The sequence below is a fragment of the Helianthus annuus genome, chromosome 2, assembly GCF_002127325.2.
Source record: "Helianthus annuus cultivar XRQ/B chromosome 2, HanXRQr2.0-SUNRISE, whole genome shotgun sequence".
NCBI classification, from domain to species: domain Eukaryota; kingdom Viridiplantae; phylum Streptophyta; class Magnoliopsida; order Asterales; family Asteraceae; genus Helianthus; species Helianthus annuus.
Genome location: NC_035434.2, coordinates 28,269,379 through 28,294,729, shown reverse-complemented (window position 1 = coordinate 28,294,729; position 25,351 = coordinate 28,269,379). Strand labels below are relative to the sequence as shown.

At 35.7% G+C, this 25,351-nt stretch overlaps 2 protein-coding genes across 2 annotated transcripts; both read left to right on the top strand.

The window, feature by feature from the left end:
• The first annotated feature begins 14,007 nt into the window (after positions 1-14,007).
• On the top strand, positions 14,008-14,424 carry LOC110892846. Its single transcript, XM_022139988.1, has one exon. The coding sequence runs from the start codon at positions 14,008-14,010 to the stop codon at positions 14,422-14,424; it is 417 nt and encodes a 138-aa protein (XP_021995680.1).
• A 6,158-nt stretch (positions 14,425-20,582) lies between these two features.
• On the top strand, positions 20,583-24,875 carry LOC110896683 (protein BEARSKIN2). Its single transcript, XM_022143880.2, has 3 exons — positions 20,583-20,763; positions 22,932-23,227; positions 24,020-24,875. Exons 1-3 carry the CDS (start codon positions 20,595-20,597, stop codon positions 24,671-24,673), a joined length of 1,119 nt encoding a protein of 372 aa, XP_021999572.1. The 5' UTR covers positions 20,583-20,594; the 3' UTR covers positions 24,674-24,875.
• The last annotated feature ends 476 nt before the right edge of the window (positions 24,876-25,351 follow it).

Here is a 25,351-nt window from a genome sequence, read left to right as displayed (position 1 = left end):
TCCCCGTGGCAAGACTAACGGTGTTCTATTTTGCAGTATTCATCGGAAAAGAAGATCCGTCCCTTTGAATCAAATGAGAGAGAACCACCCTTTTTATGCAGAACCTAACCCCCTGGATAATTTGATTCCGGTCATTTATCCAGTGTTTCTTCATACATCCATCCTATCCCGGATTTTTCTACCAAATCTTTTTTCTCTTAAATTCCTTTCTTACAACTTCAACCCGTTTCAGCTTACGCCATGGGTATCATTTTCGCTTCGATTTACCTTAGTCGACATTTGACTAATTTCCAATTTTAGCTTCGATTTACCTTAGTCGACATTTGACTAATTTCCAATTTTTTTCTTCTTTACCCTTTTTCGTCATTATTAGATTACACTACAAGGTAATCTTAACGGAATTCATTTTTCAATATTATCGTTATCGTTATAACGTATAGAATAAACAAGTATTCTACATAAGTGTGTAAATTACACTTACCTCTCATCCGGCTTGCGCTTCTCTTCTCGTACTTGATTTATTTGACCGCTTCTTTCCCAAGCCTCCACCTAGCTCGTTTAAGTGTCAAACTATTGTCAATCATTTAAAAGGTGGTTAAATTAGTCATTAACAATCACGACTATTCCACCTCACTTATTTTATATGTCGAAACTACTATTCGACTTCATGATTAGTTAACTTAGTTGATCAAAGTTAACTACTTTCAACCACATGGTTTACAATATTAAGTCTAAATCAACATAATATTTAGAACCCTTATCACTTCATATTACGCGTTTTCACTCTAAATTTCAACACTTTAGTTCTCATTTAGGCATTTTAACAAACACCTAGTGTGCATAATTTTACATATTTTACTAACTAGTTCATAACTAGTTATTTTTACCAAGATTTACATCAAAATCAACCCTCTATGTCTATGTCTAGCGTTCATGAGCTACAACTAGAACTTATATCATAACATCAATATTCACCAATTTAACACTCTAATCCGAGTGTTCATCATATTATCATAAAACCCACCTAGCACATAATAGGGTAATTATCAAATCCCTAGTTTTGACACCAATTCATCAATTTTTCAACTAGGGTTTGTTTCTAAACATGAATTTCATCACAAGAACGCTCATAGATTCATAATTCATTCCAGAATTTCAAATATGATTTCTCATCATAGTTTCAAAGTATCACTAAATAGCAAAATTCAACATACCTTGTAATCCCCATGACTAGGTAATCACGAATTTGTGTTCATGCATCTGATTTGGGCTGGATTTGACCTTCAATTGGTTGATTTTGCTGAAGTTAGGGTTTGAGCCCTTTGTTCCTGCTTCTGGTCGATCGAACACACACACACACATGTGTGTCTTTTGATTTTTATTATTGTTTTTAATTAAAACATTTCTTAAGTTGCCCACTTTTAGTCCCTCATATTTAGAAGTTTTATAAAGAGGGTTAAAATCTTCATCTTTATTCATTACTTGATTACACATAAATAACTAGGTTAATTATTCCTAGTTAACTTAGTAGGTTTCGGGGTTATAATCTCGTTTCATTCTAAGTCCCGTTAACTCGGGCCTTTCATAACTTTATTTTCTCATAAACATTCCTTCACCCCTTTTTATTTAGCATTAGATCTATTTATTTAGAAACCTTAATACTCACCGGGTAAATCTTACCACTAACGGTACTTTACCCGTCTTTTAGTATTAACGTGGTTTGATTACCAAACCCGTTTTCGGGGTGTTACAAGTCTACCCCCCTTAAAGAGGTTTCGTCCCCGAAACCTTTCTCACGTTCTTTATTAGATTAGATCATCCGAACCATAGTTTCAGTGATCTCTTTGAGCATTGCTCGCACATAATACTCTTACCAAGGAAGTATGTTAATGTGTCTTGGTTTAAAAACGTATGATGTATATGCCTTCCTCGTGTAAGGCCTCGTAGGCCATTACCTTCAGCTTGTATTTCTTATTTTAGTCACTTATTTGACCGAGTTGTCATCTAATCACTCGGTTGTATTTATTTTCAACATGTTTACTTCAAGCAAATCTTATTTCAACAGGCGTTTTGTATAAGTCGCAACACTATTCCGACTTTGAAAGGTTTTGCCGGCTAGACTGATTAGTCGTCGTCACCTTATACCCTGTCATGCGGGTATATCTTATTGCCAACCCGGCCTTTTGCGTGTTTTTCTGATTTCATATCTCATAACTCACCTTATGACGTGAGTATATTCTATATCACTTTTATAACCGTGATCACATCACGTCATGTTTAAGTCTACTTCGACTTTTCATTATCGAAATCTTTCCTTCGAATGTATCGCCTTGCACCTATTGGTGTTAGGATCTATATTCCTTGATATTAATCATTTTCCGAATTTGTTTCATAATATTCACATTTGTTAAACCATTATTTCTCACTAAAACTATATTTTAGTTTCACGTTTCCTCTTTAAACTCATGTCTATTCCAAGGAGTTTACGTCCAGGGGTTTACCCCCTCCGTTGTCATTTCGATAATGACTTCACTCACTTGTGTGACATAGCACAATTTAAATAGTTGTGAACTCTTTTGTCACTTTTACCTGTTTAAATATTTTAGTGAAATTCTTCACTTTTGTCAATCAGACCTTATACAATCTCTTCGCTTTTAACCTATTTAATTAACTTAGCGAAACCTATCGCTTTTATACTAACTTTATCTCCCGTTATTATTTTACGCGGGGAGTTACAGCTAGTTTCCTTGTTTTATACTATTGACCCGTAGGTTCTTTCGCTTAGGCTAGAGGGTATGGTGACCATCCTCCCTTGGAGGATGATCCGCCACGTAGGCGCCACATCATAGTCCTCCCAAGGATGGTCCATCCCACAAAACTAGAGGGTATGGGAGGATGATCCTACCCCACTAATCATGGCAATTAAATTATTATTATTTTTTTTTAAATTTTTGCAAAGGAAACACTGGGAAATGGAAATGGTTTTGTCCTGTTCTGCTTCGTTCCCAACGTCTCCATCTAGACGATCACGACGCCGACGAAGGGGGACGGGATGGTGTGCGGACCGTCAACGGTCCTCGACGCATTGGGGACGGACCCCATACCCACCAGCCGATGTTACAGTCGCCACAATATCAATCTTTTATGAGAACTGTTAAGTGTAATACCCAAGTGCGACCTGATCCGACCTGATTTTGATCCTAGCCCCTTTGACTGAAAAATAATTTATCTTCCTGCTATTACTCCTATTTGTGGCAAGTCCAGGTTGATACTTGGACCCGCACTAAGGTTACCTGCTTGATCCCAACCCCTCTTAACAGCGACCCGACCTAATTTATCCACGTCTACACTGTACGCTCACATGACCCATGGATCAAAAGGTCAACCTCATTGCAACAGTTTGTGCAGGTCTACTATCTGTGCTATCAAGATACCAAAGAAAATGGAATCCAAAATGTAACCTTATCGTCATCCATGAAGTTCAGTATAAAATTTGCTCGTTTCTCAATTACAAATTTCAAACCCTAGTTTGTGTTACCGAACTGATATACAATCAATCATTTCAAGTCCAGTTGAACCAGAGTACTTTGATCAAAGATTCACATTTTTTATCTTCCAAAATCACTCTATTCTAAAACTCTTTATATATAGTAAACACAATTATTAATTCTTTCTACCCAAATTAAATAATATTCATCAAACTTGAAGGTAAAAGCAACTCATCTTACACTCAAAAGTCAACTGTTGACTATTGTGTGGGAGTATGCACCGCTGCTATTTGCAACACCTGCACGAACTCTCAACATTTCAGTCCGCTTGCTTCTCTCCATGACATCTACTAGCCAGTTGACAATTTCCTTTATTGCAGTCCTGCCATTAAAATCCAAAAAGAAAAACGATATATTATGCTAATTTACAAATTCCACATAAGTCAATGGTATAATATTTACTAGTTACATATCGTATCGGAAAGAAAAAACAACAAAAAAGAACAATAGCCAATTACCCATCGGATTCATGGGTATACCGGTTTATGATCTTATGTGGTTAAGAAATTACCCGTTGCGATGTCCATTACCCAAAACCTGATCTTAAACTCACCTCAAAAACTGATTTGAAATATAAAATACTCAACTAAACTTCTGTAACTTCATTCAGTGTAAGAAACCCTATCAATCTCAAATAAATCACTTCATGTATCAAACAAGCATATATCATGTATAACTCATCATATATAACTGTGTATCTGTCAAATCAACATAAACATAGATAACTACAATCCTGTTAACCGTTTTCTTCTCGTCGTCTATGCAAGAAACATATGACTTGATTATGTTCTCATGTTTAAGCGTCTTTAGCAAGTGAACCTCGGAATAAACTCGTCGTCTACCCAAGAAACATATGACTTGATTATATGATATTTTAATGAAATCTGCAAATATCCATATAGTAAAACTGTAGCAGTTCATAACATATAAAATCCTTGATCCATACAATTTTAAACCAACTTAACACTACTTCAACAATGCAGAATCATAATCATAATCATAACAACAATACAATTACAAACAGAACCCTAAACCAACAACATTGATGCTTTGTATTTGATCAACCATCACAAAAAACCCCAATTTTGGTTCTTAACACACTCACAAAGAGTTTATAACAACAATCGGCCAAAAGGAAGAACCATCAGCTTTCATTTAACAATTATCTATCTCTAGCCAAGAATCACAAAATATAAATTATCAAAGATAACATATGCTGACCGAGGGTTTCTGTTGAATGCTTGCCGCCGCTGCTACGGGTCATGAGCCGGAGCTCCGGCGGCCGCTGCTGCCGTCGGCTCCACCACCATCTTCTCAACCACTACCACCCTTCTCCATCACCATCATCAACTCAGTCAATCGGTGCCACCGAGACAACCATTTAAGCTGCAACCCCACTAGTTTGATGTTGGATTTGGGATAAGGGTTTGATGTTGGATTTGGGGGTTTAACGGTAACAATTGAAGGGGGCCCACCATTGGAGGATCGTCCTGAACGTCCTTTCCTCGACGTTGAAGACGGGGACGGAGCTCGACGGGAGGGGGCGGGATGGGCTGTAGCCGGCGCCGAACCAAGACAGGGATGGGGACGGTCCCCATACCCCATAGCTTTAGCCTCGTAGGCTATTTCTTTATATTTTCACCTTTTTACCTTATTAAGGTGAAACCCTAACAATTCGTTTCTTTCTATTTGGGACCCGAAGGTCTTTTTGGTCCCGTAGACCTTAGCCTTATTTATAATCTTGTAAGTTATGATAATCCCGTAGATCATCTTTTATTCAAGTCTTTGTTCAAAGGTATATATATGTATACATGTATATGGCATTAAGGCACCCTTTTTATGTTCAAAATCATTTATTTTCGTCTTGGTATTTCCTTTGACCTTGACCGTAGTCTAAGGCTAAATTTGTTTTCTTTCGGACAAATTTTCCGACTTTATGCATCGGTTCATCTTATGCTCACCATTATTCAGTTTACATATATTCATATTTGATTATGTCCCATTACCGGGCTCATTATTCTTTTGCTTTTAACGCTACCGTTATCCCGCTTGCGCTTACTCATGCCATCCGGCATTATATTATATTCAACCTGTTTGACTTATCCATGAAAATTTTTATTATTTATGGATGTCAACTTCATTATTTGTTCGACCCGTTTAACTTTAAAATAGTTGAACATAATTTTATCAAAATTACTATTTACATCATCTTGTCGTCTTTTAGTCATGACTCGAAACCCGAGTCTTTTAACTGTCCATCCGAGTTCCCGTTTCTCGGTCTACGCATGTGTTTACATCCTTACCCATCGACCGGGCGTTTTACCGAAGTCGTTATTATTGCAACCCTCCCGGTATGCATTAAGACTTTGCTTCACTTGTATATTCCGACTTTGTCCTCAAGTTTGACGTTTTACAAAAACGGCCCGTTAAGAGACATATTTGCATTCTCTGGGTTCGAGTGTAAATACACCTCCTCCCAATGCATATCTTAATCATTTTACATGTTTGTATTCTCCGGGTTCGAGTGTAAGTACACCCCCTCCCAATGCATATCTTAATCATTTTACATGTTTGTATTCTCCGGGTTCGAGTGTAAGTACACTCCTTCCCAATGCATATCTCAATCATTTTACATGTTTGTATTCTCCGGGTTCGAGTGTAAGTACACTCCTTCCCAATGCTATCTTAATCATTTTACATGTTTATATTCTCCGGGTTCGAGTGTAAGTACACTCCTTCCCAATGCATATCTTAATCATTTCACATGTTTGTATTCTCCGGGTTCGAGTGTAAGTACACCCCCTCCCAATGCATATCTTAGTCATTTTACATTAATCTTTGTCCCTTCACTCGGGCTCATTATCCTAATGTAATACGCTTCCGTCACCCGGCTGTGCGTTTACATTATTATCAAATATTTTGCTCATTTGATTCATTTGGGTACTTTTTAATTTGTCCCACTCACCCCATCCTTACTACATCGAATGTAAACATGTCCATCATAAAAAGTTCGTGGTACCACGTGCTCACCGCTTACTTGGCCAGAGTAAGCGATCAATACTTGGTATACATGACCTTTTTATAATTTTCACATTACACCTCATGTAAGTAATGCCTCTATTTGTTTCTCTTGGAACCAATATCCCTGATAGATTTTCTATTCGGGTTTTTCCAAGTTTTTTAATCTACATATGCAACTTTCAATCTCTACATATTTGTTGCATATTACTATTTGTGCAATTAAATTTAAAATGTGCACCTGGTAATGCTTGCCCTAACGGGCTTCTCTTGCCATTAGCCTTGTTTGCGATCGGTACGCGATTTAGGTCCTTGATGAGCATACTCTTTGGACTGATCCTCAATCAAATCCGCGATTTGTTAAACTCTCGCTATCTTCATATGAAAGTGTCCTTCAACTAAAACATTTACAACAATTAGTCATTTCGACATTAATGGATGCCCGTATCATAATACAAGGCCTTTCTACTATACGCATCAACACGTGTAATTTCGTTGACTATATCTACTCTATATCGTTTTTTTATTGGTATAATGTGTATTACACGATAACCATATGTGTTGTTGTCAACACTTTAATCATACTAAACCATTGAAATACATGTACTTACCGGATTTTCGATCAAGCCTCGAACTGAACACTTTATTCTTTTAAGCTTAAGCTCTGATACCAACTTGTAATACCCTTGTCATTAAATAATGATTTCCTCACAATAATCAACGATTAAATGTATATTCATACTACACATTCACATAAAATGTAGGTTTATTAAAAATTTTACAAAGGATATTTGTAAAGTGTATTATAATTAAATTCGTCAATTAAAAACGACGATATAACAATGTGCGGAAGCTTGTGTATTGAAAGTGTCCGGTTCCTCTTCGAGCTTGATCTTCATCCGGGCACACATGACAATCACCTATGGTCAAAACCACGTAAATAGTTAGTTTTGACACTTTAACATCAAGTATAAACAAGTCTCATGATTTAACAATGAAAAACAACAAGAATTCCACGCAGATGGGGTAGTCGCATCGCGCGACGGAGGCTGGCCAAGCCGTTGCGGCCCGCCACCGTCGTCGCGTCGCGCGACGGTGATAGTGATTCGACGTGGCGTAGCGCCACCGTGTATTTTTGACAGAATGTTTGTTGGCTGGTGCTGCAGATCAGCCCAGCACCATTTTTATCAAATCCAAACTTTAAATCAACATAACTTTTGACTCGAGCGTCCGTTTTGCGTGATTCTTTTTCCCACGCGATCGAAATTTAATTATCCATCCCATGGAGTTAAAATCCAACATCTAAATTCGTAATTTCTTAGATTTCAAGCTCTCGGCTTGAAATTCAAGTATAACTCCTTTTGACCCTTTAGGGGCATTTTAACACTTGTAAGGTTAAAACATGCTTTTCCTTGGCTTACATCATATCCCCAATTTTTGAGTATCGACTCGTCATTTCCCTTTCGCATCTCGCGTTTCCCATACTAGTTAACTAATTATCTTCCATCACAACTATTTTTGTGGTGGATTTAACATAAGGAACCCCCAAAATCCAATTTTTACCCTTCGACTAGTCATTTTACGCAGATGACCCATTCTTTAGGCATTCGTCCCACGAATGTCTTTGCCTACACTTTTTATATGTATCTAAGGGTTTCATAATCCATAAACAAGTTTCTAAACGATCTCTAACGGTCGTTTACCCAGTTCACCTGTTAAGGGCTTTATGGTCAATTCTCGTCTCTTATTTTACAACAAAAGACTCTCACCAAATATTGACCAAAATAACACTTTTAACTACAACATAATTTTGCGTAGCTGGCCCGGGTCAACAAATAGACCCGATTTATACCTAGCTTTTATTATCACATGTTTTATGGCAACGAAATAATCCGAGTTGCTACTCATTCCTGTTAACATAGGGCTCAACAACTATATTAGTCGATATTGTCAAATAGTGTTATCACCACCATTTGACCCGTTTGGAATATATGCCCAACTTATCTATTTAATCAAAAACATGGTTTTTGATTTCTAATTTCTACATCCATCCTATCCCGGATTTTTCTACCAAATCCTTTTTCTCTTAAATTCCTTTCTTACAACTTCAACGCGTTTCGGCTTACGCCATGGGTATTATTTTAGCTTCGATTTACCTTAGTCGACATTTGAGCAATTTCCATTTTTTTTCTTCTTTACCCTTTTTCCTCATTATTAGATTACACTACAAGGTAATCTTAACGAAATTCTATATTTTCAATATTATCGTTATCGTTATAACGTATAGAATATACAAGTATTCTACATAAGTGTGTAAATTACACTTACCTCTCATCCGGCTTGCGATTCTCTTCTCGTACTTGATTTATTTGACCGCTTCTTTCCCAAGCCTCCACCTAGCTTGTTTAAGCGTCAAACTATTGTCAATCATTTACAAGGCGGTTAAATTAGTCATTAACAATCACGACTATTCCACCTCACTTATTTTATATGTCGAAACTACTATTCGACTTCATGATTAGTTAACTTAGTTTATCAAAGTTAACTACTTTCAACCACATGGTTTACAATATTAAGTCTAAATCAACATAATATTTAGAACCCTTATCACTTCATATTACGCGTTTTCACTCTTAATTTCAACACTTTAGTTCTCATTTAGGTATTTTAACAAACACCTAATGTGCATAATTTTACATATTTACTAACTAGTTCATAACTAGTTATTTTACCAAGATTTACATCAAAATCAACCCTCTATGTCTAGCGTTCATGAGCTACAACTAGAACTTATATCATAACATCAATATTCACCAATTTAACACTCTAATCCGAGTGTTCGTCATATTATCATAAAACCCACCTAGCACATAATAGGGTAATTATCAAATCCCTAGTTTTGACACCAATTCATCAATTTTTCAACTAGGGTTTGTTTCTAAACATGAATTTCATCACAACAACGCTCATAGATTCATAATTCATTCCAGAATTTCAACTATGATTTCTCATCATAGTTTCAAAGTATCACTAAATAGCAAAATTCAACATACCTTGTAATCCCCATGACTAGGTAATCACGAATTTGTGTTCATGCATCTGATTTGGGCTGGATTTGACCTTCAATTTGTTGATTTTGCTGAAGTTAGGGTTTGAGCCCTTTGTTCCTGCTTTTGGTCGATCGAACACACACACACATGTGTGTGTTTTGATTTTTATTACTGTTTTTAATTAAAACATTTCTTAAGTTGCCCACTTTTAGTCCCTCATATTTAGAAGTTTTATAAAGAGGGTTAAAATCTTGATCTTTATTCATTACTTGATTACACATAAATAACTAGGTTAATTATTCCTAGTTAACTTAGTAGGTTCCGGGGTTATAATCCCGTTTCATTCTAAGTCGCGTTAACTCGGGCCATTCATAACTTGATTTTGTCATAAACATTCCTTCGCCCCTTTTTATTTAGCATTAGATCTACTTACTTAGAAACCTTATTACTCACCGGGTAAATTTTACCACTAACGGTACTTTACCCGTCTTTTAGTATTAACGTGGTTTGATTACCAAACCCGTTTTCGGGGTGTTACAACTTCCTCATTCTCTTCCTATGCTCGTGTGCTCCCCGACTGAACCATCCTCTATTTTTGGTAGGGATGGTTCTTCGGATTGCGCCTTAAATATGAAAATCCCCTCTTCTGTGTCAGCTGAATACCCCGAAGGAGTAAGCTGGGAAGAAGTTCCTTCATCTCTAGGAGAACTAGACAATTGACGATAGGCGTCCGATGGACCTTGATCACTCATACTGTAAACTAACAAATTGTCAAATAACACAAAACAATAATATACAGATATGCACGTAATTACGTAGATTATTTCCTAACATAATAGATAAATTTTTGGTATCAGCAGAACACTTCTGTTGCCGAAAACAGTGGCTGTAGCTTTGATACCACCTTCTGTCGCAACCCCCGGCCCCTGCCCCGGGAGGCGGGCGGCCGCGGCCTACTCAGAGATGGTGGTATCGGTGTTTATCATTAATTTGGCAGCGGAAATTTCATCAGGACCGTAGTTTGGAAATATTTTATCAAAGTAAAACACCACATTTTTATAATAATAAATATATTGGGATAAACCCAAGTTTCCATTACAAACATGTTTATTGGGATAAACCTAATTTATTGAAATAAAACTTCTTCTTTATTTAGGTAACTTTTATATCCACTTTTCCAAGCCTTCGGTGCTCTCCAGCTGGCTTCTAATTGACTTTCACATTTTGTTACCTGAAACACGTTTGAACACATTTTATCAGCAAGAAATACTTACGAGTAAATCCCAGTTTAATCAAAACTGGTTTTATCATTTTACAGCATTGAGGGCAATCCAACAATTACATTTGTTTATATCTACTTTAGTTACCACCCACGGTACTGTCAATCCTGACTGGTGGAAATGTTACTACTCACAGTGTAGTAACAAATTTTGTATACAAAACCCCAACATACCGACGATAATTGTAGAATACAAATACTCAATCACTGTTAAATATAAATTAAAACAATTGAGGTTTTGTAAAAACAACTTGTGAAAAGAGGAATCACTCACATTGCTATTTTAGGTATTTCCCTGTGACTTCCTGGTTATAATCTAATAACTTAAACAATGCACACGCGTTAGTATAATAACCCAAATTTACATTAGTTATACCCTCTCCAAGACAGAACTCCAACGACTGAGTCAGGCAGAGCCTCGATATGCGTTATGGAGCACTAGATCAATCGGGCAGTGTATCTAATACGTAACCAGGGGTTATAATACTTACATCGAGGCAGAGCTTCGCTATTTTAGTGGTATAATACCCGATATTACTTTAGCTATTCAGAAATTTAGAGAGAGAATCGAATTTTGAATGAATTGGACTGAATGCTCGATCGTCCAATTTATAGGGCCTTATAAGGGGTCTCTCGCGCCCCGCGACGGATGAAAAGAGGGCTTACGCGACCCACGAGAGACTACGTGTCTCGTATAGGGCTGCTGAGTTGACTTGCTAGCTTTGACACGATCCCGACACGTGGCAGCCTGGTGGCCAGGCTGTCGCGGCCCGCGACAGCCTATGCTGTCTATGTCGCGCCCCGCGAGGGCCTATTAAACTTGATTTTATTTGATTTTTTGTAAAATTAAAGGTATTTCGGGCGTATTTTTCGTATATGGGGTGTATTTTAGGACGTATAGGGATGTTATAAGTGTTTTAGGACGTATGGGACATGTTTAAGGGTTTCGGGAGAGTTGTTATAGAGAAACCCAAGGAGAGATGAACATGGTAACCTCCCCCCCCCCCCATTCAGCCGTTGGCTTCCCAACTAAAACAGGGGTGGCGATTTTTTATTCAAAAAGGAAGTGATGGCGACAGAAGATGCTCGCCCAGTGAAAGCCAGTAGGGTCTCACCAACTGAACCAGAGAAATGGGTCTTGAATCGCAAGTACCCAGATCAGACGGTGACGATCGGCCACACAATCTCCCCAAACATCAGGATGCACCTAAAATAATTGTTGTTCAAAAACATGGATATATTCGCCTGGACACCGTCTGACATAACGGGCGTCCCGCGCGACATCACTGAACATTGTTTGAACACTTATCCATGTGTTGAGCCTAAAGTCCAAAGGAAGCGCAGCCTAGGGACTGACAAGACGAAGGCTATGAATGAACAAGTTTGTGAGCTACCCAAGGCAGGAATATTGTGGGAGGTGCGCTAACAGAGTTGGGTCGTGAATCCTGTAACGGTCGAGAAGTCTACAGGTGGGTGGCGCATGTGCGTCGACTACACAGATCTCAATAAGGCATGTCCCAAATACTGTTACTCATTGCCTGAGATCGACATGAAAATAGACGCTCTCGCGCCATTCAGGTGGAAATGTTTTTTAGACTGCTACAAAGGTTATCATCAAGTCCATATGAAGCTTGAAGACGAAGACAAAACTACTTTCCGCACCGACATCCGTATTTTTTGCTATACCAAGATGCCCTTCGGGCTCAAGAATGCTGGCGCAACATACCAGCGGTTGATGGATAAGACTTTCGGGGATGACATTGGAAAACATATCGAGGTATACATCGATGATCTTGTGATCAAGAGTCCTGAAGAGGACCAAATGTTGAAAGACATCAAGAAGATGTTCAACTCCCTGCGAAGCGTGAACATGAAGCTCAAACCGAGCAAATGTTCTTTTGGAATGGAAGAAGGTAAATTTTTGGGGTTCATGGTTACCAATGGTGGTTTTAAAGTCAACCCAGAAAAAGTCCAAGCAATTGAAAGAATGCCATCACCGCGCACCATCAAAGAGATGCAAAGATTAGCTGGTCGTCTGGTCGCGCTCAATCGTTTCTTATCAAATCACGCGACAAAGTCTTACCCTTTCATCAGTACATTGCACAATTGTGTCAAGAAGCAAGAATTTAAATGGACAACGGAAGCAGACGCAGCCTTCCAGCAGATGAAGGAGTGCCTGATCAAACTCCCTACTCTAACAGCTCCATTCGAAAAAGAACCCCTCATATTGTACTTGTCTGCATCGGACAAGGCAATTGGGTCAGTATTGCTAGTTGAAAGGGTTGGAGTTCAAACTCCAATTTATTATGTCTGTAGGGTGCTCACTGACCCGGAAACGCGCTATTCGATCATGGAAAAGTTGGTTCTCGCGCTGCTACATGCTTCCAGAAGGCTGCGCATGTATTTCACCGATCATGTCATCACTGTACTCACCAATTTTCACATTGGCACTATCTTACAAAAGCCGGAAACCTCGGGTCATTTGGCAAAATGGGCAATTGAACTAGGGGGCCATAACATCTGGTATAGGCCGCGCCCAGCTATCAAAGGCCAAGTGTTAGAAGATTTCATTACCGAAGTTCTAGAAGATAAGATCAAAGAATGTGAAACAGTCGATACACCCGCCCAGAACACATCAGATGAACTGTGGTTGTTATTCACCGATGGGGCTTCAAATGAAGACAGCGCAGGAGCAGGTTTGCGCCTAGTCAGCCCAGAAAAGCATGAGTTTACCTATGCTATAAAGTTGGATTTCAAGAATACCAACATTGAAGCGGAGTACGAAGCGTTCTTGGTAGGCTTGCGCCTGGCCATCAAGATGGGGGCAAAAAACTTACAAGCGTATGTTGATTCTCTGCTAATCGCGAGCCAAATCAACGGGCTATATGACGCAAAAGGCGAGGTAATGGCTCTATATTTGGAACAGGCAAAAGAGTTGCTCCAAAGGTTCAAATCGTACAAGGTTGTTCACATCAACTGATCAGAAAACAATCGTACAAGGTTGTTCACAACATTTCAACACCTCGCGAAGGATGTCCGAATTGAAGTTTTGAAAAACCCATCGGTGCTGCTGCGCTAGGTCAATGTCATCGAGATAGGACCACCTTCGTGGATGACCCTTATCATTCAATATCTGCAAGAAGGGATTCTTACAGAAAACAAGGCGGAAGCTAGGAAGATCCAAAACAACGCGTTGTTCTATCAAATGGACAATGGCATTCTTTACAGGAGATCTTTTTTTGGGTCACTATTACACTGCGTGGACCCCCAAGATGTAAGCTACTTAATCAGGGAAATTCATGAAGGCATATGTGGAATACATGCGGGCCCTCGCATGGTTGTGGCAAAGATCATGAATGCAGGCTATTATTGGCCAGGGATGCACGTCGATGCTTTAAATGAACTGCGCAAATGTGATGCATGTCAAAGGCATGCGCCGAAGACCCTGCGCCCAAAAAATGATTTGATCCAGTTTCAACAGCCTGGCCTTTCCAGCAGTGGGAATCGATATGGTGGGACCCTTTCCTGAAGCCCCAGACGCAGTCAAGTTCATTATCGTTGCTGTCGATTACTTCACTAAGTGGGTGGAGGTAAAGGCCCTAGCATCAACTTCAGTAATGATAGTGCGGAAATTCATTTGGGAGCATATCATTTGCAGATTCGGCCTCCCACTCAAAAAAGTGACTCATAAGGGCATGAATTCCGCCTCCGAAGATCTTTAAAAATGGATGAAGGAATTGAACATTGAGCACACCTTCAGAAATGGATATTCCTTATTGTCGACACCGGGCCCAAGGCCCATTAGCCCATCTCCTTCTACACTACTCCGACTATAAATAGGGACCTTCATGTATAGGTTAATTCATTCTGTTCCCTGCTCCCTCACTCTTAAACACACACTTATTTCCTTAAAACAAGTACTTATTCTTATGCCGGAGAGTGGTTAAGAGGGAAACCCCCATACTCCCCTCTTAACGAGCTTAACGGGGTGTTGATTGTTTTGTAGGAAGGATCAAGGCTTTAGCTCAGGAAGGATTAAGAAGATTAATCTCTATGGTCGAAACATAAATCAAACTAATAAACCTAAAATAGTTCCGTGTTTCTTCAACTGGGTTAGGCTCAAAGGACATAACGTGCAAAATTTTGAAACATTAAGTATAAAACCCGTCAATTTTAAAGGTAAATGACACCACTTACAATTTGGTGTAAACATAACTAATTTAGTCTTTTTTTTTTCTGAACTTTAAGATTAGAACCCTCAGCCTATAGTGAAAAAACATATTTTCCACTAGTGTCTAGCCTAGAGTTTTTTTTGCTAGTGTCACGATGTCGTAGGAAAACTAATCAACTCAAATGCACATCAACACACTTATAAAAAAATATGAGCAATACTTTTTGTGGTTTACTTTCTGGCCGAGTTAAATTCATCGTTAACTAGCTAGAGATATACCTGGTTATTTCGACGTAGTTTTATGAATTTAATAAAGTTACGTTGGGTTAGGATATAATAGGAAGTTTATTTGGCTAAAAAAGTTAGAAAGTAATCTTGACCATCCATTTAGTTAATCAACGGCTAATATTAAATGAGGGAAATTGAAGGGAAGAAAAGAGGCGCGTGAGTTTGTTTAGAGGCATTCTAGTCAATCCAAGGCAACAGTTTCTCTCTCCGCCAATTCCTCCCCCATTTTTTAAATGTTAATAACTCTTTCATACGACATTATTTTTTTTATAAAAATTGGACCAAAAAAACGAGCGTTTTTTTATCTTTAAAACGAGTATACTATTGCTATATTTTCGAAAAAAAAAATTAAAACCCAGTTGCGTAAAACGCAATGGAAAAAATCCAGTTGCGTAAAACGCAATGAAAAAAAACCCTAAAAATGATATTTTTCTAAAACGCAATGCACCAAAAAGCACAAAGAAATATCTTATTTGTAAAACGCAATGGCCATAAAACACAAAAAAATGTTTTATTTCTAAAACGCAATAGCATAAAAACACAAAAGAAAATGTACTTTCTAAAACGCAGTGGACTGAAAACACAAAAAAAATGTGTTTTACCTAAGACGCAATACACCAAAAACACAAAGAAATGTCTTATTTCTAAAACGCAATGGCTAGAAAACACTTAAAATGTCTGTTTTTAAAACGCAATGGACTGAAAACACATAAAAATGTGTTTTACCTAAAACGCAATGCACCAAAAACACAAAGAAATGTCTTATTTATAAAACGCAATGGCCAGAAAACACTTAAAAATGTCTCCTTTCTAAAACGCAATGGCCTAAAAAAACAAAAGAAAGTGTTCTCTCTAAAACGCAATAGACTGAAAACACCTAAAAATGTGGTTTACCTAAAACGCAATGACTAAAAACACTTCAAAAATGTGTTTTTCTAAAACGCAATGACCAGAAAACACATAAAAATGTCTTAGTTCTAAAACGCAATGGCCTAAAAACACCAAAGAAAGTGTTTTCTCTCTAAAACGCATTGAACCAGGACAATAGTTTTGTCTGTGAATTGTCTGAACCAGGAAGTAGGAGATCAAAAGTCTGTCTACGAATGCAGTTTTCCGGAGACAATTTACAGAAAATTAAATTTTCTGATGCATTTTTATTAAAGCAATTTAATCGAAAAAAAAATTTCAGGGGCTCTGCCCCTTAGACCCCGCCAGGGGCTGCCGCCCCTGGGACCCTGCTACCAGGGGCGCTGCCCCCGGACCCCCGCCAAAATCGTAAAACGCAATGACTAAATCAAAAACCTAGATAATAAAAATGAAATTAAAGAATTTCTTACATGGATCGAAGTCGAGTTCTTCAACGATTGACAAATTTTGAATGATTGAAACACTTATCAGAGATCGAATTGAATGGATCGAGTGATTATCTTCAAAATCACCGGAAAAACGAGATTTTGTATGAAATTAAACTGAGTTTTCTTCAAAAAAGCTAAAGAACACGTTGATCGGGTGTTTGAATCATTGATTGGTGACGAAAATCGCACTATAACGTAGTGATTATTGAGATAGAAAGTGAAGAAATGGTTGAAGATGGTGGGTTTTGAAAATGGTGGTTTTTGATATTACTGGGAAGAAGAAGGAAGAACAAAAAGATAAGATTGACTAAAATACCCTTTCTCTTTATTTAAATTTTGTCACATGTCCTAATTCTATTGATTGTTATACTTTCTACCAAAATAAACTTATACTCACGCAAGGTATGTTTAATATTAATTGAAGTATTAAATTTTAACTCGTTAGAGATATACCTTGCCATAGATAATGTTTGGTGTATCTCCAATGCAACCTACGGAGTTGCTATCGGGGTCTTAACCCGGCCCTTATTTCACTACTGAATAGGTTACATAGCATATCATTTTACATGTTGTGAATACTAGAGTAGCTAGGTTACGTAGACAGAATCTTAAGTAGGTTATGTGTGGCATTTAATCTATTTAAATGCTATTTCTTTTAAATCACTCATCTGATTCTTTATTATTACAATATAATATTTTAAACAGTTTTCATAAAAGAAATTACCACGAATAAATTATGATCAAACCCCATCCGGTAAAATAGCTGTCACTTTATTCATCTCTACATTTCATCACTACTAATATCATTCAAAAATTGCTCTTTACAAGTTTATCATAATTACTCTACTAGTTCATTAAAATAACATAACGGATACAATTACTCTACAAGTTCATCAAACAACATAAAATTCAAAATTACGCTACACGTCGATCATAATTACTTTATAGTTCATCATTAATACACTACAAGATATCATTCAAAATTACTTTACTAGTGCATCAAAAAATATAGATTTTAAAATTACTTTACAAGTGTATGATAATTACTCTACTAGTTTATCAAAATAACATAACAGACACAATTACTTTACATGCTCATCAAAAAACATACAATTCAAAATTATTCTACAAGTGAATCATAATTACTCTATAGCTAACATAGTTGTAAAAGTCCCGCCTAGGCTCCGAGTATTCGCTACAAGGTAGGCTGCCGAGGCACGAGTACTGGTCTCCCAGGCCAATTACTCCCCGATTAATCTCCGCCTAAGCTGAGTACTTCCCGAGTACCCGAATCCGACTAGGGAACGCCTAGCGACTTTTGCAACCATGATAGCTAACCATTAATTACATTACTACAAAATATCATTCAAAATTACTTAACAAGTGTATTAAACACATAAATTTCAAAATTACTCTATAAGTGTATCATAATTACTCTACTAGTTTATGAAAATAACATAACGTACACAATTACTTTACAAGTTCATCAAAAAACATACAATTCAAAATTACTCTACTAGTTTATCAAAATAACATAACAGACATAATTACTCTACAAGTTTATCAAACAACATACAATTCAAAATTAATCTACAAGTGGATGATAATTACTCTACAGTTCATCATTCAAAATAACTCTATAAGTGTATCAAACAATATAAATTTCAAAATTACTGTATAAGGATTGAGGATCCTATACATTAATCCAGAAGTATGAGAAGTGTGAGAAGTGTATTATAACACTATATATAACACTATATAACACCATATAAACACTATGTAACACCATATAACACTATATAACAAATATAACACTATATTTTGTCTGATAGCATGTCTATGATAGATGTATAGTGTTATATGTTGTTATATAGTGTTATATGGTGTTATATGGTGTTACATAGTGTTATACAGTGTTTATATGGTGTTATATAGTGTTTATATGGTGTTATATAGTGTTATATATAGTGTTAAAATACACTTCTCACACTTCTAGATTTATGTACAGGATCCCTACCCACTGTACAAGTGTATCAAACAACTAATTATTCAAATTACTCTACAAATGTATTATAATTACTCTACTTTTGATAATTACTCTACTAATAGAATAATTATGAAAATGTCACCGTATTTTTTTTTTTTTTACTTTTCCATGCAATTCATACGTTTTATACGCTAAATGTATATGTATTTGATCTTTTGTCTCTATATCCAATGTTATTACGACTTGTTACCTATTGTTACCTGAGGTAATAATCCGGGTCTATAATTGCATGCGAATAAAGTAGTATTATTAAACTAGTTGTAATCGTCGGTCATCGGTATATTTCATTGAACATTCGACTGTAATATATTTCATATTAAAAATAAAAAATACAAATCTCGAGAGAAGGCTAAGGAAGTGTTTTATTTTTCTTCGTGAATTTTGCTTAGGAAACAATCAAACATTGCAATAATTATTTTGTTTATATTATTTGTTCCTCGGGATCGTTTGTTTCATTTAATAACACATCTATTTGATACCACAACGCGTTATACTCGCCAGTGTATTGCACCACTAGCAATTAACGAAGTTAAATAACTTAATTTACTATTTATGTAAGTTATGGAACATCTCACCAAATCTGTCGATTCAGATAGTACAAGGTCTAATAGCAGGGAGCATAAAATGTATATGTTATTATTTTAATTAATTAATTAATAACATTGAGAATCAAATATTTTCTTTCTCCTAAATAAAATTTTAAATTATATAAGTACTAATAAACTGTAATTTAAAATATAACCTTATTGGTCTTAAACTCTTAATTGAGTCAGAATTTTGAAAGTGAAGCATCTCAGAACTCAATCTCTCATATTGGGTGTATATGAGTTAACCCGGATTTGGTGGTTAGTAATTAATTGTTTAATTTATTTTAAATTAAAAAGATAGAAAGTATTATGATACTTGTGGCTAGGTGTTAATGGATTGTGAGTACTTGAGAGTAGATTTGAGATAGCATTGCATGATTGGATTGGGCATAGATAGTCCTTCCACACTTACAATTTACAACCCATTCATCCACATACAAACATTATTAAACTATCTAAACCAACTATTTTCAGAAGAAATTCATTTTTTCTTATACTTTAACCAGTAACAAGTTCTTTTAAATATATATATCTAATTAGTAACTGGTTGCATCACGTAATTAAAATCTTCATTTCTAAGTATTTAAAATTTCATTTATTTAACCCGTGTAAAGATGGATGAGGGCGGGAGCTAGATAGAGGGGCGGGTTCATGTGGGTTGAAGCGGGTTACACTGGAACACCGTTGCATCTAGTTATGGTTCGACGTGCGACTTCAAATCCGGGTTCACCAACCCGTGCTAGATGGATTTAATAAGGTGAGTTCAAACAAGGCATCATCTTCCTATAATTGTTAAAGTTATCATGTTCAAACAAGGAACCAGATACATGAATTTCTAACCTAGTTAGATAAGGTTATTTTTTATAACAATTATATAGCAACATTAAAAAATACACACACAACCCTAATCTTAAATCCATTAAACATATTTTTTTTCACCTATAGTAGGAAAGTGTACACACGCGCTATAACACATGCGCGTAGGTATATGAACGTAAATTGCATGGATCGTGTCTACGAGTCCAAATACGGTTGCTTGCGATCTACGTTAGCTTTAACCTACACCACCGGCGTCGTCACCGGCCGTCAACTTTCCTCTCATTACATCTTTTTCATTGACACCCACGCAATAGTAGATATATATAAAACCATTTTTCACATCAATTTTAGACTGATACATCATCTTATTTTCACATAACGTACTCTAGATTACTTAAAAAGAGAAAGGTTATATAGAGAGAGAGAGAGTGAATGATGGCGTCGTCGTCGAGCGGCGGCGTTCCTCCGGGCTTCCGGTTTCATCCCACCGATGAAGAGCTTTTGCATTACTACTTGAAGAAGAAGGTTTCGTTTCAGAAATTTGATATGGATGTTATTAGAGAAATTGACTTGAATAAGGTTGAGCCATGGGATCTTCAAGGTAATTTCATGTTTACATTATATACATTATTTATGCAGTGTTGAAGTAATCGCTAGTCGGGCGGTGGTGTGGGGACTAGTGATTAAACGAGATGAATCGGAATTAACTAGGATTAATTTTGATTAATCGGTGATTAATCAGCGCCTAATCGGGATTTTTACAATCATGTATATATGTGTAGGCAAAAGATCAAATACAAATAATCTTAACATACTAAACATACAAATTGAAGGAAAACTCAAAAAGACAAGGTGACATTTTTGTAATTACCACCAACTATCAAAGTTACAACCAAAAATACCTAAAAAAACACAAATTTTTTTTTTAACATTTTTTATTAAAAAATCGCTACATTTCGTTAGCAAAAAAAAAAAAAAAAAAAAAAAAAAATTTGGCTGCTACTAAAAGTAGCGATTTTTTAATAAAAAATGTTAAAAAAATAAAATAAAATAATATGTGTGTTTTTTTTTATTTTTTTAGATTTTTTTTAGGTTTTTTGGGGGGTTTAGTTTTTAGCATTTTAGCTTGGGTGGGAGGGGGGTAGGTTTTTTTTAGGTTTTTGGGGGTGGGGGGTGGGGGGGGGGTTAGGTTTTTTTTTAGGTTTTTGGGGGGTGGGGGGGTTAGGTTTTTTTAGGTTTTTGGGGGGTGGGGGGAGTGGTTAGGTTTTTTTAGGTATATTTGTAGAGTAACTTTGATAGTTATTGATAATTACAAAAATGCCACCTTGTATTTTTGAGTTTCCTTCAATTTGTATGTTTAGTATGTTAAGATTATTTGTACAAGAACTTTACCCTATATGTGTAAGAAGAATATTTTACATACTATCATATAAATTTTCATTTTTTTTTTTTTTGTTGTAATTGGAGATGATTGTTAGGTTAGTCTTTGTTTTTGTTTGATGTTTTTGTTTTTACAGAATTTTAGTATGAATAATTTGTTACTATAAATCAGCTCAATTTACAATTAAATAGAAGTATACTAAATAGATTTTCAATGATGAAAAAATTTGGTACTAAAAAACTTTTTATTATGAAAAATTCATTGGCGATTATTGACAGATGAATCAAAATTCAGAAAAAAAAAGAAAAGTAAACTTTAATGGTATATATGATGAAAAATTAGGTATAATAATAATAATAATAATAATAATAATAATAATAATAATTTAGTTTATAGGATGAAAAAGAATAATCAGGGAATAAATGTTGTTTAATGAGTTGATGAAATGATTTAACATTTTGACTTAATTAGTATATATCTTTATCATGATTGTTTCTATACTTTTTATCTTAATCTTGATAATACAAAGCGTATCTTATATCATATATCATGTTTAAATAAATTTACGAATTCTTGCCTCATGTTCAAAAGAAATAACAGGCAAAAGGCGAACAAAATGATATAAAGAATAAAAGCAACTTTTATTTACATAGAAAGAGATAGATAAGTCAATATTTTTATGATTTTTTTTTATCTGCTACGTGAAAAGGTGTACCCATTATATTTTTTAAAACCAAATTACAGCTTTGTTACAAAAGATGGTGTTATATAGCTAGTATCAAGTAAACAACTTGAAACCAAAAGTTATGGGAGATAATAACTTGTAGTAGGGCACTACAACTTAAGAACCAAAATATTCAAAGTTGACACTAATTTTAAGTTCCATTCAACCATAGGGAATAAGTGTGATTAATATTCTAAGTAAATATGCTCCATATATAAAATAGTTTTTATCCATCAAGATAAACAAATTTATAAATTTAGAGCTATCAATATTTATGTTCTATAGGTTCAAGTCTTTTTTACAAATGATTGTAAGTGTTTATGCTTAGACGGTACTAATTAAAATCAATTTACTATATATTCTATTTATAAGCCTTTGAAGGTTTAGGATGATGAAAATATATAATAAAGGTTTAGGAGTTAATGATGTGAAAATTTTTAACATATTTATAAGCCTTTAAATCATCATATCACCACTTTTCTGTTTGACTTTTAATTTCATTTCACCAAAATCTAATTATGCTAAAATTACACAACTTAAATTATCATATCAGCAACCAAACATATATAAGTTTTTAGGGTCAATTCCCATATTATTACCTAGAGATAAACTGCCTTATAATTGTAGCTCATAAATAACAACATATTGACATGAATTACTACAGAGAGATGTAACATTGGATCCACACCGCAAAATGAGTGGTACTTCTTTAGCCACAAAGACAGGAAGTACCCAACGGGTTCAAGGACGAACAGAGCGACAAACGCCGGTTTTTGGAAGGCAACTGGGAGAGACAAATGCATCCGTAACACTTTTGAGAAGATTGGTATGAGGAAAACCCTTGTGTTTTATCGTGGACGTGCTCCCCATGGTCAAAAGACTGATTGGATCATGCATGAATATCGACTAGAAGATAACGATGATCATCATGATCCCCTCAATCCCTCTCTCACATCTCCTGTAAGTTGCATTTCTTAATATCCCCTTACCATAATTCAATAAATCAAACAGTTTGAAACCATTTGATCTTACGTCTCTACTAGTAGGGTTTCATCCAATGTTTTTATAACCAGCCAGGTCGTTCAATAGACCGCCTTACCAATTCACTGGTTTAACCAGTTGGACCGGATTTAAAAGAAAGAAAACTAGTAAACTAAATTTAAAATGTAAACATATAGTAAATATAAAACGTATTTAAAATAAATATAATATATTTGTTGTGTTTCCTTACTATATTAATAGCGTTTGAAGGCTTAAATAAACAAACTATAGTGTTTAAAGTAGTAAACAAATCAGTAAATGATATTTTGGAAAGAAAATAACAAAAAATTTGAAATCTAGTCCGACCACTTCCTACAGTTCCAGATCCGATCAGTAGCCTGCTAGCTTAAATGAAAGCGGTTTAAATACACATAACCAGGCCGGCTATGTGTTGGAACCCTTATCCAACCGGTTGGAGTTGTGGTCTGGTTTTGAAAATACTAGGGTATTTTTTTTGAATGGCGAATTTCTTGTTCTTGTGGGACTTGAACTCAAAACGTCACACTTGGTGTTTTAAACTGTTTTACCTAGCCACTGAACCACCAATCCTAGTGGTTGAAAATACTAGTTTCACCATATATTTACATAACGTACATTATAAGTGTAGCTCATAAATAAGATAAAAGCATTACACAAAAGGGTGATTTGAAATTCTCTTTATTGAATCTTTACACACCAAAGATTGATCTTCAATGATTTATTTTTCTCTAGGAAGATGGATGGGTAATTTGCAGGGTGTTCAAGAAGAAGAATTTGTTCAAGGTTGGAGGAAGCGAAGGATCGAGAGGTAGCATTGGGTCCGATCAACTTAACCATGGTTCAAGCCAACCCGGTTCATTTTCACACGCCAACCATCACTACTTAACATACAATCAAGAACAACAACACCAACAACTACAAACTTTCGTCGATCTTGGGCTCAACCACGGTCACCTTCCTAGCCAATATCCCCATCTCCAAGCCCAAAACTTCATACCAACCCACAAGCCCTTGGGTTACGAGTTCTCAAATTTTCCATCTGAAGACTCACCCGCCATGGTTAAACAGCTAATGTCGAACCATGGCGAGTGTGACAGTGGAAGTTGTGAGAACCAACTTCAAGTTGGTTACCAAGCTTGTGAGCCGGGGTTGGAGGCTGGAACATGTGAACCCGCGACTCAAAGCATGGTTAATGCATCTGGAAACGAGTGGGGAATGATGGATAGGCTCGTGACACCGCATATTAGTGCGGCCAACGAAGATGGCGATTCCTCGAAAAGGATGGTAGGATATGAGAATAACACAAATGCATCTTCTTCATCAATGCAACAAATCAATCAACTCTCGTTGCATGGTGAGATGGACTTTTGGCGCTACGGAAAGTAGTGGAATATACATATTTGTATACTTAATTTTCTTTTAAAACATTTGAATACAAGGATTAGAGCTCTAAATGAAGACGTTTCTAGTCCTATAAGCTACCAATACTTTCATTGTTAAGATTAATTCTGTATTTTACTCTATATAATTAATTTGACTAAGAATTGAATATCGTATGATGTATTTATATTTGGGAAATTCATCGAAATTACCGGATGTCCAAGCAAATTGTAAAAAAGACCTTTCTTTAAGTTAAGCTATTATTTTAATACTTATTTTATTATTATTTTAATATTTTAATACTTATTTTATTATTATTATTTTAATATGTTTACTTCAAAATTTTAGAAAAAATAAATTCTACAAATTTTAGGTTTTATACGTTTTAAAATTTTATGTTCTTAAATACCTTAATTTTTTTTTCAGGATTATTGATAAAAACTAAAAAAGTTAATTACGTTTTTTGTCTCTGTTATTTGTTGAAAATAACCATTACAGTCATTTAGTTTAAAAATTGTTAAAACAATCTATGTACTTTCACCTTGTAACAATTATAGTCCCCCATCACTAACGTCATCCAGTTAAACTGTTAGTTTATTTGAAATGACCATAATACCCATGTTATTAAAATTAAAGTTAAAATAAATAAAGAGTTAGTTACGTTTTTCGGCCGTGTGCTTTGTT